General features: G+C 47.6%; 1 protein-coding gene across 1 annotated transcript; it reads right to left on the bottom strand.

Moving 5' to 3' along the window:
* Positions 1-3282: 3282 nt before the first annotated feature.
* LOC142820557 (brain-specific homeobox protein homolog) lies at positions 3283-7420 on the bottom strand. The gene is made up of 3 exons (XM_075909797.1): positions 7159-7420; positions 4639-4835; positions 3283-3655 (listed from the first exon to the last, which is right to left on the bottom strand). Exons 1-3 carry the CDS (start codon positions 7418-7420, stop codon positions 3407-3409), a joined length of 708 nt encoding a protein of 235 aa, XP_075765912.1. The 3' UTR covers positions 3283-3406.
* Positions 7421-14778: the final 7358 nt, after the last annotated feature.

Raw genomic sequence — 14778 nt, 5'->3', positions numbered from 1 at the left:
CCTGTTTATTCAAAGGGATGCCAGGCAGTGCCAGGCGAGGGGTGAGGTGAGTTACATCAATCACACTCTTCTTAGAAAGGAATAAATGTTTTGCAAATGGACAGTATAAATATAATTCTTAATCCAATGGTGCCCTCAACTTCTGTATTCACTGCAACTTCTTTGTTTGCTGATGCATTTGCCATAATAATCCATCCTGCACTTTATCCTGCCACAAACTCTGCCTGTACTCGCCACATAAGAGCATTTACTACATACCTTTGTTTCCAAGAATTGGACAAAGATCATTAGGAAGCATAATGATGTGCCTTTTCTGTTCACACGGGCATCAACACAGTTCTCATTGCATGTGACAGGACTGTCCCCATAAATGTAAAGAATTCGGGGGGGAGGAGGGGAGCTTTACAGTCGCCCAGTAATGTATATTTTAAGTGATCCCTTGTATGTATTTGCTTATGAATGATCATGTCTTTTTCTATTTCATAAAATAATTTGCTGTCAAATCATGGTACTCATGAACCAGGGTTATCTGAATCTAAATAAAGAACATTGTGATTTTTACTGAAGACACTGGTTATGGAATCTGGGCTCTAAGGGTAGGTCTACACAACAGGACAAGGTTGAATTGATATTTACACAACTTCAGCTACATTAATTGCATAGCTGAAGTCAAAGTACCGTAACTCGACCTTTTGGTGCTGTCCACACTGTAGGAAGTCAAAGGGAGAAGACTCTTCTTTTGACTTCCCTTACTCCTCGTGGAAGCAGGACTATCGGCATTGACCAGCGTGCCCATCTCAGTCTGAATTAGCGTGTCTTCACTAGACCCTCTAATTTGAACCCTGGAAGATCAACAGAGGCAGCTTCGATCTTCTCTGTAGTATAGACGTACCTTAAGGGCACTGGGGAGTTATTTCTAAATTTTGAAATAACAAAGCGAGCATCCACACTACTAAACCTGTTATTTTGAAATAACTCCTGCTTGTGAAGAGGAATAAGTTGATTTCAAAATAATTATTTCAAGAGTAATTATTGGAAATAATTTCCCAGTCTAACCATGCCCTTCTTTTATACGGCATTATTAAGGAGTTATTGCTATCACTAAAATGGTCATCAGAAACTTAATATTAAAACATCATAATATAGCTCCTTTTTATATTAATTTTGGTAACTTGAATACCTATATGTTGTGACAGTTTCACTCACACTTTTATTAAATGATAATGGTAAACACAAAGACATACCAACTAAAATACTTCTATAGCCTATGGGATGCAAATATAACATAAGGAAACTATCAAATTAAATATTAAATGCACTAAAATAAGAGAAATTAGATATATTGTCCTTCCTAGTGCTTTGGTTTAGGTATTGCTACAGTCAGTGATCATGGGTATATAATAAAGGTTTTCCTCTAGCTGATATCTTATTGTATAGAAACTGATATAACTCACCCTGGAGTTCTAGGGTGTTTTTCTAAAGAACAATCTATATATTCTTGTAATCTTAGTGGGTTTTGCCCTTTGACCTTTAAGGAGCTGCATAAATTTTTAACAAAATATTCTAACAGTCATTTAAAAAAATAGTGTTATTTAAAGCAATTGTAAACATGGCCCAAAACCACACAGTCATTGTTGGGATATTTTTCACATGCAATCTTTATTGTTCTATTTATACTGCAAACCCATGAAAGGGAAGGAAACATACAAGTTTTAAAAAAATCATATTTTGAAGATGAATATGGGGCAGTTTTAAAATGTTTGCAACGAAACTGCATGTCCCACAGTCCAAAAAACCAAAAGTGGACTGTGTAATAAAAATAATTACATTAAAACAATTACAAAAACCCCCAAAGAGACACTGAAATAGAATTTGGAGTGTTTGCACAGAAATGGGTTACAATAGACATAAGGAATTGATCTTTCCTTGTGTTTCTTGGAATAAAAACTCGCATTTAGTATCAAAAGTCTGTCAGCAAGCATTGTGCTATCCCTTCTGGCCAGTACATACCAGGAAATGTCTTGTTTAGGTGGAAATTTCAAGAGATTTCACTGCAATGTAAATAAACAAAGAGAAAGCATCGCTGAAAAATGTGATATTGTTATCTAGAACTCCGCGATGCAGAGATAGATTTGCAGTTGAATAGCTCGATATGTTTCAGGCTAACAGCCGAAGATGTAGATTGAAAACTTCTGGACAGCTGTGAACTGTGTTATGATGGAATTCATACCGCATGCATTCGCAATGACACGTGAGTCAGATTTAGTTTTTAAAAACTAAAATTCCGTTAAAAACAGAACCATTCTAAAACTGATTCACATCAGGAAACAATTCAGAAATCATACTTACGGTGTAAGTAGCTGTTAAAATGATATAAGATTCATTTTACTAAATAAATTCGATTCAATTTGTGTCGGGTGTGTTAAAAATCAAGTATATTAGCAATGGTTTTGTCCCCCCCTTTACGAAATCGGAATTAGGTAACATGAATGTTTCTTACCTGTTTCTTTGGAGAAACTTTAGCAATTCAGTATTTAAATGTATGTATTCGCTCGGGCGTGCCTGATTTTAAATGGTAATTTACAGTGATATTATAAGACATTATTTTCGTCATTCATTGTGATTAAATAAGCTATCTCACTCGACTAGTGTTTAACTCTCGACACAAGAGCACGAAAATAAAGCAAGGAGTACACATTTGATGGTACAATAGGGGAAGTTTTGCAAATGGATAAATATTATCCATGCGTTCCAAAGGAGACCGGGATATTTGGGAGCTGGGGCGGCGGTTTCGCTTTTCGAAGGAAATGTCCAATTGGATCGAAGTTAGCAGAGCCTCCCATTCATGCGAGATGCCTGCGGGACATAAACCTGCCCGTGGAATAACAGCAGGCTGGTCCTACGTTTGTCCCCATTGGGGAAGGTTTAGCCGCGTCTAGCCGATCGGGAATGTTTAGCTCTGCGCTGGCTGCCGCGGGTCAGCTAACTCGGTGGTTTGAAGTCACCCCCCGTGCTAGCGCTGTTAGCCCAAGGGGGACTCGCAGCTCGGCAGCCGGTCGCAAGGCTGCGCTGGCTGAAGATTGGATTCGCTCCGCAGCGCAGCCCGTAAGAGACTCGCGCTAGAAGCGGGTTTGCGGGGAATCCGAGACGGTTCTTGCCCAGCCTGTGTAAACGCACCTTGCACACGGGCCCTTCACATCTCCCCTGGCTCCAGCACTAGCCGGGGCTGTGGGGGGTCACTGGGGGCTGGGACAAGCTTTTTAAGCGAGGGGTCTTCGAGAGCCTCTGCCCTGCTTCTTGGGCGGAGGAGCCGGGTCCCTTCGACTCCGCAGGCAAACCCAGAAGCACTGACTAGATCGCGGCCCCCAAAGTCACTTCGCCCGGCGGGGGAGGGGAGAGAGCAGGCCTATATTAGATGCGGAGTGGCGCAAATATCCCCATCTTCAATGACGTCCACCTCGTCTTCGTTCTCCTCCAGCAGGAAAGCGGGCTGCTGGCCGGCCTTGCGGGGCTCCGCGGGGGCTGGCTCGGTCAGGTCAGGCTCGCTCGAGCTCTGCTCCAGGCCCTCCTCTCCGCTGGGGTTCTTCGGGTCGTCCTGGGTCTTCCTCAGTTGCTTTTTGTGCTTCATTCTCCTGTTCTGGAACCACGTTTTCACCTGCGAGAGGAAGGGGAGGGAAGCCCAGCGCCCCGGGCCCGAGCACCTGTCATTAGCATGTGCCCAGCGCGCCGGGCCCGAGCACCTGTCATTAGCATGTGCCCAGCGCGCCGGGCCCGAGCACCTGTCATTAGCATGTGCCCAGCGCCCCGGGCCCGAGCACCTGTCATTAGCATGTGCCCAGCGCCCCGGGCCCGAGCACCTGTCATTAGCATGTGCCCAGCGCGCCGGGCCCGAGCACCTGTCATTAGCATGTGCCCAGCGCCCCGGGCCTGAGCACCTGTCATTAGCATGTGCCCAGCGCCCCGGGCCCGAGCACCTGTCATTAGCATGTGCCCAGCGCGCAGGGCCTGAGCACCTGTCATTAGCATGTGCCCAGCGCGCCGGGCCCGACCACCTGTCATTAGCATGTGCCCAGCGCCCCGGGCCCGAGCACCTGTCATTAGCATGTGCCCAGCGCCCCGGGCCCGAGCACCTGTCATTAGCATGTGCCCAGCGCGCCGGGCCCGAGCACCTGTCATTAGCATGTGCCCAGCGCCCCGGGCCTGAGCACCTGTCATTAGCATGTGCCCAGCGCGCAGGGCCTGAGCACCTGTCATTAGCATGTGCCCAGCGCCCCGGGCCCGAGCACCTGTCATTAGCATGTGCCCAGCGCGCAGGGCCTGAGCACCTGTCATTAGCATGTGCCCAGCGCCCCGGGCCCGAGCACCTGTCATTAGCATGTGCCCAGCGCGCAGGGCCTGAGCACCTGTCATTAGCATGTGCCCAGCGCCCCGGGCCCGAGCACCTGTCATTAGCATGTGCCCAGCGCGCAGGGCCTGAGCACCTGTCATTAGCATGTACCGAGCGCCCCGGGCCTGAGCACCTGTCATTAGCATGTGCCCTGCTCTACACGTGGAACCCAGCCCCGGGAATTGCATGTCACTTCCAGGCCCCCGGGAGCAGAGCGGCGCCCCTTTCCCAGTGCCCTCCCCCGCCGGTACCTGCGTCTCGGAGAGGCTGAGGGCTGCGGCCAGCTCCACGCGCTCGGGGGTGGACAGGTAGCGCTGCATCTCGAACCTCTTCTCCAGGCCGGAGAGCTGCGAGTCGGAGAAGACGGTGCGGGCTTTGCGGCGGCGGCAGTGTTTGCCTGGCAGCTCGGCGTGCGGGTGGTGCGGGAAGAGGGCTGGCACGGGCATACCTGCAGCGCGGGGCACGGGAGACACAGACCGTGGGGCAGGGCCGAACCGGGGCCGAGGCTGTAGCAGGGTCCTTGCCCCCCACCCCGCAGGGCCAGGAGCTCCCAGGCCTGCCCTTCCCCCCGCCCTGGCTGGACAGGGCTAGCGGCGGGGGTTTGCAGCGCCCGCGGCCCCGCGCCGCGCAGCCTGGTGCGTGGCGTGTACCTAGCGTGGCAACCCGCGCAGCTGGGCCCATCCATTTGCTTCGTCTCCCCAGGGGCCAGTCCTGCCACCCCACGGACTTCCTCTTGGGAGGAAGGGGGTAGTTTGCCCCGGGCTGACATCCCCCGCCCACCCGCGCACAAAGAACAAACTCAGAGGCTGCTTCAAATTGGGTCGAGTTGTTCTCCCGGGCGGCTCCTTTGCGTGACTAGCTCCACAGACAGCTCAGCTCTAGAAATGTCCCGAAGAACGGCTCCTTTTTGATATTTTTCCCGCACACAAGCACCGAAATATTTTTGTTAAGAAGCTTTCCTGAACACGGCGAGAGGCTACAAATTGCGCTACAAGTGGCATTTTGGTCTGGTGGCAATTCAGAGGTCTAGAATAAAGACAATTATCATTTAAACGCTAGAGATAAACGCGCCTGTGTATTATACAAACAAACTCACATATTAAACGTGTGCGTTTGTAATATATAATTACACCACCGTGTGTGTAATTGTGTGGATATACACAGAATAGTTCTAAATATATACACGCAATTCTAGAAACATGGGCACACTCATTTAGGTATAAAATTGTATATTACATACACAAACACAAAGAAATTTGTGTATGTAATCATGACGTGCGTATTAGTGTATGTTTATTAAATTTGTGTGTGTGTATGTAATCATATGACACGTGTGCCTGTTACTTTAACCTGTGAATGTAATTGTTTTTTCTTATTTCAGGAAACGGGCGCGGGATGAGTTGGTTTTTTAGATCCATGGGTTCCATCGCTTTGCAGTGATGACAAAGGATCGGTTTTCCTCTCCCTTGCTCTTCTGTCCCCTCCCCCTGGTATATAACGGTGGGAAAGTAACGTATTTTTACTGGTGAAACGCAATAAAAAAGTAAAGTGCTGATTTTAGAGACGGGAGGATGTATTTATTTTTTCTATATCTCTGTTCTCAATAATGCACATTTTTTTCTTTACATGCGTTTCCGTTCAATTAGTTATATTGATGGTGGCTAATAATAAGTCCAACCCTCGCTTTCCATTTGACTATTCGAGCTCGGTGTGATTTATTCATCAACCGCTCTATTAAAGAGTTTGAAGAGTGAAGGGTTTTTTAAGCCAAAGGAGAGAGTTTTATTTTATTAGACAATTGGTTCAGTTTGTTCTCTAATTTCTGTGCAGTCCAATACTGGAGTTCATTGTTTTGCGTGCATTTTTGAAAATTGAAATTCTTTACCAGCTACAGGGGAGCCTCTGAAAATATTTACCACCTGTGCTCCGAAAGTCACAATAAAGTGCTGATGGCTGGGATAGGGAAAAAGTCAGGTCGTAACATAATTTAATTTTTTAAAAGGTCAGACAATCCTTTCGGGTACAAGAATAAGGATTTTACCCAGGAAAACTACTCAGATAAATTCCTATGAACTTTTGGGTACTAATAGTAAGTGATGGGAAGCATTTATTGTAAATAAAAAGCTGCAAACCCATTTGCAATAGTTTGCAAATTCACTTTTGGGATTTTTTCTTCATATGAATGGACCTAACAGAGTTTCCGCTCTTTTGTATTTGCTTCTTACATAAGTAGATCGGCGATGGATACACCGATCTGGGAGGGTCTCGTTGAATTGGGATTTCCTTTTTTTTTAAAGGCACGGAACATTTGAACCCTAACAAAAGATACTCTCGAAAAAGTGAGTAAACAGAGTGTTATTTCTATTCAGAGAGAGGGAGGTCACACCCCGGATTTCCCGTCTGACTGCAGGAGAAGAACTGACAAATGCCAATTATTTTGGCTATGCTATTCACTACATCCCCACACCTATAGGCAATGGCTAAATCCAGGGATGCTATTAATCCAGGGCCGGGAATAAAAGAATCCAGTAAAGTCTGATTATTCTATCCCCACTTCTATTGCATCTGCAGGCCCGTGAAACCTGCCTGGCTGCATAACAGGTGCCATTCCTTTAATGACGGAGCGTGTCCCTTACTAGGAGACAGAACCCCCCCCCCCCACACACACACACACACGTTTGCAGGGACATGACCAGAGCTGGACTCTCTCTGGGCGCTCCCCGTCTTCTGCAGCCGAGAGGAACGCGAGGAGGAGACGAGCCCCAACTTACCCGAGGTGGTTAGGAAGTACGGGTGGTGATGCTCCGGCTTGTGGAGCGCATGGTGCGGGTGGGGAGCCAGGAGGGTGGGGGTGGGCATCAGAGGGTATCCATAGTCCAGGAGGGGGACCCTGGAGGCCAGGGGGCTGGGGAAGTGCTCTGGCGGGACTTCTCTCAAGGGCTTGGGCTTGTGGAGCAGGATGTCTTCGATGAAGAAGGACGTGGGCCTTTGCGCAGAGACGGGGTGCACCGGCGAGGTAAAGTTGTGGTTCATCGCGCCCGCTGGCGAGGCTGGAAGAAGGGGCGCGCGAGGAGGAGGAGGGCTGCCCTCCGCTTCCAACCCCCTGGCTGAAAACCCGCCGCGCTCCAGAGCCACGAGAGGAGACCAAGGTGGATTTGGGCGGCTCGGAGGAGATTTGTGAAGGGGGGGGGGGCTCTCCAGCGAGCCAATCGCGCACCAGTGGGGCGGGGTCCCCCTCCCGCGCTGTCACCCACACTAATGGAGAGGTTGGAAGGAAGGGGGCGCTGGCCAAGGTGCTGAATCGGTCCATTAAAGGGCCTGTCACAAGGCTGGTGCGAAGCCACTGGGATGGTTAGTTACGCAAGAAGGGAGGGCGAGAAACATGCTCCCAGCGGACTGAGGCTCGTGGAGCAGACAGAGCCATCCCCAGCGAGAGAAAGAGACCGTCACCTGCAAAGGTGTGCCAGGGGGGCGCCGTGCAGTGACGCTTATGCCCAAATAAATCTTAGTCTCGAAGGTGCCACAGGACTCCTCCCTTTTTCTTCTTCTTTCCCCCAAACTATAGGTGCTTCAGGGTCAGATAAATGGCTGCAGCCCTCTGGAAATGGCTTATTAGCTATAGTCAGGTGCGTCCCATAGGCTCTGCGTATGCAAGGGAGTATGGATGCTTGTGCGTACAGCGCCTTGCACATGAGCCTCTGACCCCGCCTCAGTACAAACAGACGCCCGTGTTGTTTCAAACAGAAAGAAAGGAGCCCGATCCGCAGCTGATGGAAACCAGAGTTGACTTCAAGCGGTTGCTTGCGGTCCCCGGAGCGACGTTGTTGTACAGAGACTGCGGATCTAGCCGCAAGAGTCTGAGTATAATGACTATTTCCAGGTGCAGACCCTTTAGTGTATGTCAAAGCAACAAGTCTTTGTTCTGTGCCACTAACTTTCAGAGCTGGTTGAAATGCTTCCAAAGCTCAATATTTGTGCCAACAGGGACAAAGTATTTTGCTGACCTTTTCCAATCACTTCTGCTCATTTTTTACTTTCCCAGCGTTGGCTGTGATCTTACTGTACATTTCCTATTTACGGCCGCATTCCCGCCCTTCCTAGCTATTATCCTACTGCGGGTTTGTTCCATTTGCACCCCCCCCCCTTCTGTTTGTCTTTTTTTCTAATCTGTAGCATTCGTTTCTCCGGAGTCAATTTGCTAAAATTAGGGTGATACGCCACATCATAGCCGAGATAATTTGGGCTCGCATCTCAGAAAATTGCTCTAATTATTGATGTTAAACTCAGGGAAATTAAAAGAAGGCACTTCTCCTTCATCTCCTGATTTTAAGCTCTAATTTGTTGAAATCGAGTTGTCATCACAATTCCAATCACTACTGTTAATAGTAAAAGTGTTTTAATAGAGCCAGAATTCTCGCAACCCATGCTATTAGATAATTAGGAAAGATGTTAGGAAGGCAAGTGCTAATCCTTGGGCACACGGACTGCATTTCCATCTGATCCAGCAGGTAGAACAAATTAATTACCAGAATCAATTAGTCCTAAAAGTACAGTTCTCCAGGAACGATAAGCCATGTCTTCCATATGTATGAGCTGGTAAATGTTAAATAGATGGAGAAACCTTTAAAAGAATAGAAATGGCAATCATAATATTTTAATGAACCTGGAACTCGGAGCACAGGAGTTTTCAGATGTTACTTTTCCATGCACGTGTATAGATGTGCATACAGAAACACCATCAGTTTGGTTCTCATGGTATCTTTCAGACAACGACACAGAATGTTGATGGAAGTTTAAAAAATATTAAATTAGATATTACGCGTCCTGCTTTGCTTTGGTTTATTTTGGGTCAAATCTTGCACTCCTTTAACAGACAAAATTCTAGATAGATAGATAGATCCACTCACATTTATTTTGTGTGCAAATTTATCTATATCTGTGTCTATATCCTCACACACAAATAGTCTAACTAGATATGGCAGAGAACACAATCACTCAAATAGTGTATGTTTATACAACATGTATACAGAAATATATGCACATGCCCAAGCATCTTTCTAGTATATACTCAATGTGGATATATACAAACATACATTGAAATACATCCCGTAGACATAATAAAAAAGATATCCAACCAAGAGCTTTTTGTATTTAAACGCCTAAATAAATACTCCACTCCGGGTACGTGTGTGTTTGCCGAGTTTGTGGTGATAGTTGTTTAGCTCTCGGGATATACTCACCTCTGATTACACAGAGGAACGGATGACTTTTTCAGTACACTTTCTATTTCGCTCTCCAGAAACTGACCCTGGTAAGTTTCTCTTAGCCCTACTCTTCCCGAAAGCAACAGCAATTTCTGCATCACCTCGGGATTTGGGATGGCGCTTTAAAAACACAAGAAGCTAACAACTTTCTCTTAGGAGCAAATGGGAAAGCAAATGAATTAATAGTGATGAAACGGGTCTAATGCCCAACTTGTTAAAGCGCAGCCAGGGAGACGTAAGCTGCTTGACCAGCCATCTCATCAAATGAAATGACTCTTGGGGGGCTGGCGCGCCTGCGTTAGCCATCCGCGATATTCCTTTTGAGGCAGATTCAAAGGTTACAGCCTCCCCGTAATGCCAGAGCGATGGTTTCAGGCAGCGGAGGGAACACCCGCCCAGCCCCATTTAAAAGAGAAATGGGGCAGAGTCGGCGGAGGCCACAGCTGGTTCCTTTCCCCTCTGGAAGATTGCGAAGGAAAACGCAGCCTGCCCTGCCCCCCTGCAGCCGAGGAGCGAGGCGAGCCGCGATCGTTCAATGGCTGCAGAGGATAACGCAGCATTATCCCAAACAGCATTTCTCAAGCGTGTTGGGGGAAGCTGCTTTCCAACACTTCCCATTTCGCGCTGTTTGCGGCGTCGGAGGGGGCGCCAGGCGCTCCCCGCTACACATGGGCTTTTGGGGGTTACAAGTGAACCCTGTGAGCCCGGCATTACTGCTCTGGGTCTCTGCCCCTTGCTCTCCAGGAGGCCCTGCGTAATCCTCTGAGTTCAGGGGTCTGGGCACCCCACCACCCAGAGGTTGTTCCCTAAGCTCTTTCCCCCCTTCCCTTCTCTTGACCCATCTTTACAACTCCCCTCTTGTCCCCTTCCCTGCTCAGCTGTGCAAAGCTCTGGGTCCCCCTAGGTAGAAACCAAATAACAAGCCACGAAATAATCCTGTTGCCCTTCAGGTCTCCAGAGCCTGGACGGGTACCCACAAAAGCCAGCAGGTTCCACAGCCACCACCAAGACGGAGACATCATGGCCCTCTCTGATGGTGCCAAACCACACATATTAATACAGTGGTCACCACGGAGTCGATCCGGATCTACTGGTCCATCTTGGAGCCTCTCACCAGGGAGCCTGACTGGTTTGGCCAAGAGGCTATCAAGGGCCAGCACTTCAGCTGCCCCTCCCCCCACAGCCAATCATCTCCTGCACTTTGCCTTCGAGCTGCCTTTCCCCCTAGGGAGCCTTCTGCTTTCTGTGCAGAGAGAGCGAGGAGGGTGCTGATGTCACGGTGTCCCCTCCCACTCTGTATCTTTTCTCCACAAAGCAGAGAGGGGCACAACCAGACTTGGGATGGACTTTGCTGGCTGCTTTGGGGAGTGGTCCAGGGCCAGGACAGGGGAAAACCTGCCTTAACCCCACTGCACCACCACTCAGGAGCCACCTGAGGTAAGCGGTGCCCAGCTGGAGCCCACATCCCTAACTCCTACCTGGGTCGTGAACTCCCTCCTGTACTCCAAGTCCCAAGCACTCCTGCATCCAAACGCCATCCCAGAGCCTACATCTAGAAGCCCCTCCAATACCCCAACTACCTGCCCCTGGCTCAGCTCACAGCCCCTCTCACATGCCAAATCCCTTAATCCAAGACCAGAGCCTGCACCCAACCCTCTGCCCCAGCCTAGAGTTGCCAGATACTTAAAGAAAAATACCAAACATGTCAGGAAAGAAATTTGGTTGAGCAAAAAAAAAGGGGGGGAGACTTGTTGAGAAAAAAAAGGTTGCCTCACCTTTAAAACACCACACTGCCCCCACCCTGCTAGATGTGTCAGGGGAAAATGTCCCCGCCAGCCTTCCCTTCAATAAAAAAACAGAAAATACTGGACGTTTTACATCTGTTACATTTTACGTGTCCGGTATTTTCTGGATTTTTTAATGGACAGAGGTGCCAAAATCGGACTGTCCAGGCAAAAACCAAACATCTGGCAACCCTATCCCAGCCTGATGAGAGTGAGTGAGAATGGGCGAGGGAGGGAGAATGGAGTGAGCAAGGTGGGGCCTCAGAGAACAGGTGGGAAGGAGACAGGGCAAGGGGATTTATATTTGAGGTAGATCTTGGATTGCACTTAAATTCAAAAAATGATCTTGTGCTTAAAAAGGTTGGAGACCTCTGTATTAAAACCTTCACTCAGGTCCCTGTTTTCCTAATATCCTAGTTTGTCCTGAAGCCAAAGGAACTAAAGACCAGAACTTGGCCTTCTCTAAGCTGTTTAGCCCAGGAACGTGGTGTATGCCCAGCAGTTTTCTTACAGAAGTTTGGGTCAAGAAAGAGCCATGCTCTGGGCTGAACCCCCGCTTTAGGGTGAGGTTTGCCCATCGCATTTCATGAGATACTTTGCAACAAACTGTGCAAGGCCTTGGCAAATCCGAGGTTTTGTTTGTGTTACTGGTGGGTGCTATGTTTTAGTGGAGCACTTATCCCACAAGAGAGGGAAGGTCTATGAAACAGAACCAGACTTCCAGAGGAAACCGATTTCCTCTGCAGTTTTGAAAAACCTCTTCTCAAAGAAGCGGACTGATAAATAAACCCGCAATGGTGTTCAATACGGCCTGGAGTTTGTAACCCTTCCTGTTAGGTACTCACAATTTGCGAAGGACTTGACTTGAGATATCCAAACTTGCCAGAAAAGCAGATCAAAGGTTGTTATGAGGACCTGATCTTTCCTTCTGGCAAAAATATTTATTGCCAAATCAGGCCCATAAAAGCACAGTTGTTTTATTTTATGCCTCATTTGAGTTTGATTTTTAGAGGCACTGAAAGCCTGCAGTTGCAGTTGTAAAAGGGTTCAGCGTTTCTGAGGACCCAAATTTTCAGGGGCGATCGATATTTTCTCTTGGAGCTATCCTGCCCCTTTTTTCCACATCAGAGAAGGATGAAAATCCCTCCCCAAATGAACAGATCATCAAAGCCTGTGACTTTCAATATCTGTATTTCTTCAAAATATTACCACTCCACCTCTTATGAAACCTTTTCACTTCTTGTAGAGCTGAGTTTGGCTTTTTCTGCTCATAGAATGAAGCAATTTCTGCAGCACTGAAAGGTTTCAATCTATAGACTTTTCTTATACTTATACATGTTTATACCTAGAGCCAGTTGGAATCTGCAGCCATTTCTTGCACAGCTTTAATAGCCACAAACAAATCTCTTCTAGATGTGACTGGTGTAGATCTTGCAATGAGCAGTTTAATTCATATTTGGGCATGCAAGTGGTTCTATGCACCTCAAGGCAGCTGGCTGCATTTTCTGCTCTTAGAAATAAGTGACTCTTCCTTTCCAGGGATTAGAAATTGAATTGCAATTTAAAATATTGGGCCAGGTTCAGAGCTGGTACAACTGTGTTGATTTATCGGGGTTGATTTTAGTAGGATTATATCAGGGATGTATTTGATGAGTTTCTATACAATTCCACATGTAGGCCTCCTACACTACAAATAAGATCAAAACAGCCGATCTTCTGGGGTTCAAATTATGGGGTCTAGTGAAGACATGCTAATTCGAACTAAGAGGGCATGTCTATTGATGCCAGTAGTCCTGTTCCTATGAGGAGTAGGGGAAGTCAAAGGGAGATCATACTCCCTTCAACTTCCCTCAGTGTGAAAGGTGCCAAAATTCGAGTTAAGATACTTCTACTTAAGATACACAACTAATGTAGCTGGAGTTAATTGGAACTTATCCCCTAGAGTAGATCAGACCATAGACCATCTCTGTGCTATGCAGGAAGAGAGAAGGTAGCATCAGATGCAAGTCCCTTCCTGATTTTAAGTAATTAATACTCTCAGAAGGATAAAATGAATAACAAAACCTCAGTTTCAAAAGTGCACCTTAACTCAATATTGCAAAGACCCAGATGCAAACTTAATTGCAGATGTGTAAAGAGTACCAGTCCTAGTTCAGGTTAGGTGGCAACGCAGATAACAAGCAGAGACTTTTTACAGAAATCATAGCTTAAATAATGGACATTCCTCGGCATGTCGCTGCTGTCAGAAGACACAGTGAGGACCAGTTGGCCTTTCATTACAGCAGTTAATTTGAAGTTTGTTTAAATTGTACCATTTATGTTCAAACTTTGAAGCCTTTTGCTCAATCCTCCCCTCAATCCCTCCCTCCTAAGAATCTAAATCCATTGTTCACCAAAGGTTCCATCTTGTGTTCCTTTCACATCCCAAATCCTTATTGGCTTCAGTGCGTATTTGGGGTAGACAAGGGAAGCAGGACTGAGTCCCCAGAGCTTCATCTGGGAAACATGGATGGGGTTTAGCTCCCCAGAGGTGATGGGGCTCTGTTCCATGGTGGGTTCTTAGGTACTAAGGCAATCCAAATATTAATGATGCTAAGCTAAAGATTTGGTCAGGTTGTCAGCTGGGGTACATCAGTTTTGTTCCAGTCAAGTCCCTCTACTTCAAGTCAATGGATATGGGTTGACATACCAGCTCAATTAATTTTAGGGCTTCATTTGGAGACTAAAGTGAGTTTTTCCATGGCCATATGGGGCTATATTACGTCAGTCTGGGGTTCTGTGTACACCTCACTTGGTTCCAGAACCACACACACCAGGTAGCACCTCTCATTGGAGTGGCAGCGGGTTTCAAATGAATGTGGCAGTTCAACCTTTTTGGAGCTATTGTTTCAAGGTGCGTGCAGATTCAGGCCCTCATCAGTTACATGCTTCAGGGGTGGGGGTTACACTCACTTGGGCTGTATTTTTTCTGAAAATGAAGGCAGAGTTTCTGACTCCATTATGCGTATTAGCAGCTGGGCCCTTAGGAGAAGGTTCATATTACAGTAAACTTCCGATAATCCGGCACCTTTAGGACCCAGAGGGTGCCGGATTATCAGATATGCCGGACTATCAGAAGGGGGGACTATGACGGATCTAGGGTGGGGTGGATGCCACCCCAGACTCCTCATAGCCCCCCGTTCCGATAGTCCGGCTCTGCCCCATGCGTTCCTGATTCAGCCGCTGCTGGTCAGTTTCTGCAGCGGCTGAATCGGGGACGCCTGCAGCAGAGCAGCTGGAGTGCTGCCTGGTTGGTCCGGTAGCACCGACCGTTGGCGCAGCGAGACCAACCCGGCAGCACCCC

This window comes from Pelodiscus sinensis, chromosome 26 (genome assembly GCF_049634645.1).
Source record: "Pelodiscus sinensis isolate JC-2024 chromosome 26, ASM4963464v1, whole genome shotgun sequence".
NCBI classification, from domain to species: Eukaryota; Metazoa; Chordata; order Testudines; family Trionychidae; genus Pelodiscus; species Pelodiscus sinensis.
This window is presented reverse-complemented; position numbering and strand designations above follow the sequence as displayed.

Coding starts and splice junctions, on each gene's coding strand:
- LOC142820557 (XM_075909797.1), bottom strand. CDS start 7,420: ATGAACCACAACTTTACCTCGCCGGTGCACCCCGTCTCTGCGCAAAGG. Junction 4,836..7,158: donor GTACTTCCTAACCACCTCGG/GTAAGTTGGGGC, acceptor CCCGCGCTGCAG/GTATGCCCGTGCCAGCCCTC. Junction 3,656..4,638: donor TCAGCCTCTCCGAGACGCAG/GTACCGGCGGGG, acceptor TTCCTCTCGCAG/GTGAAAACGTGGTTCCAGAA.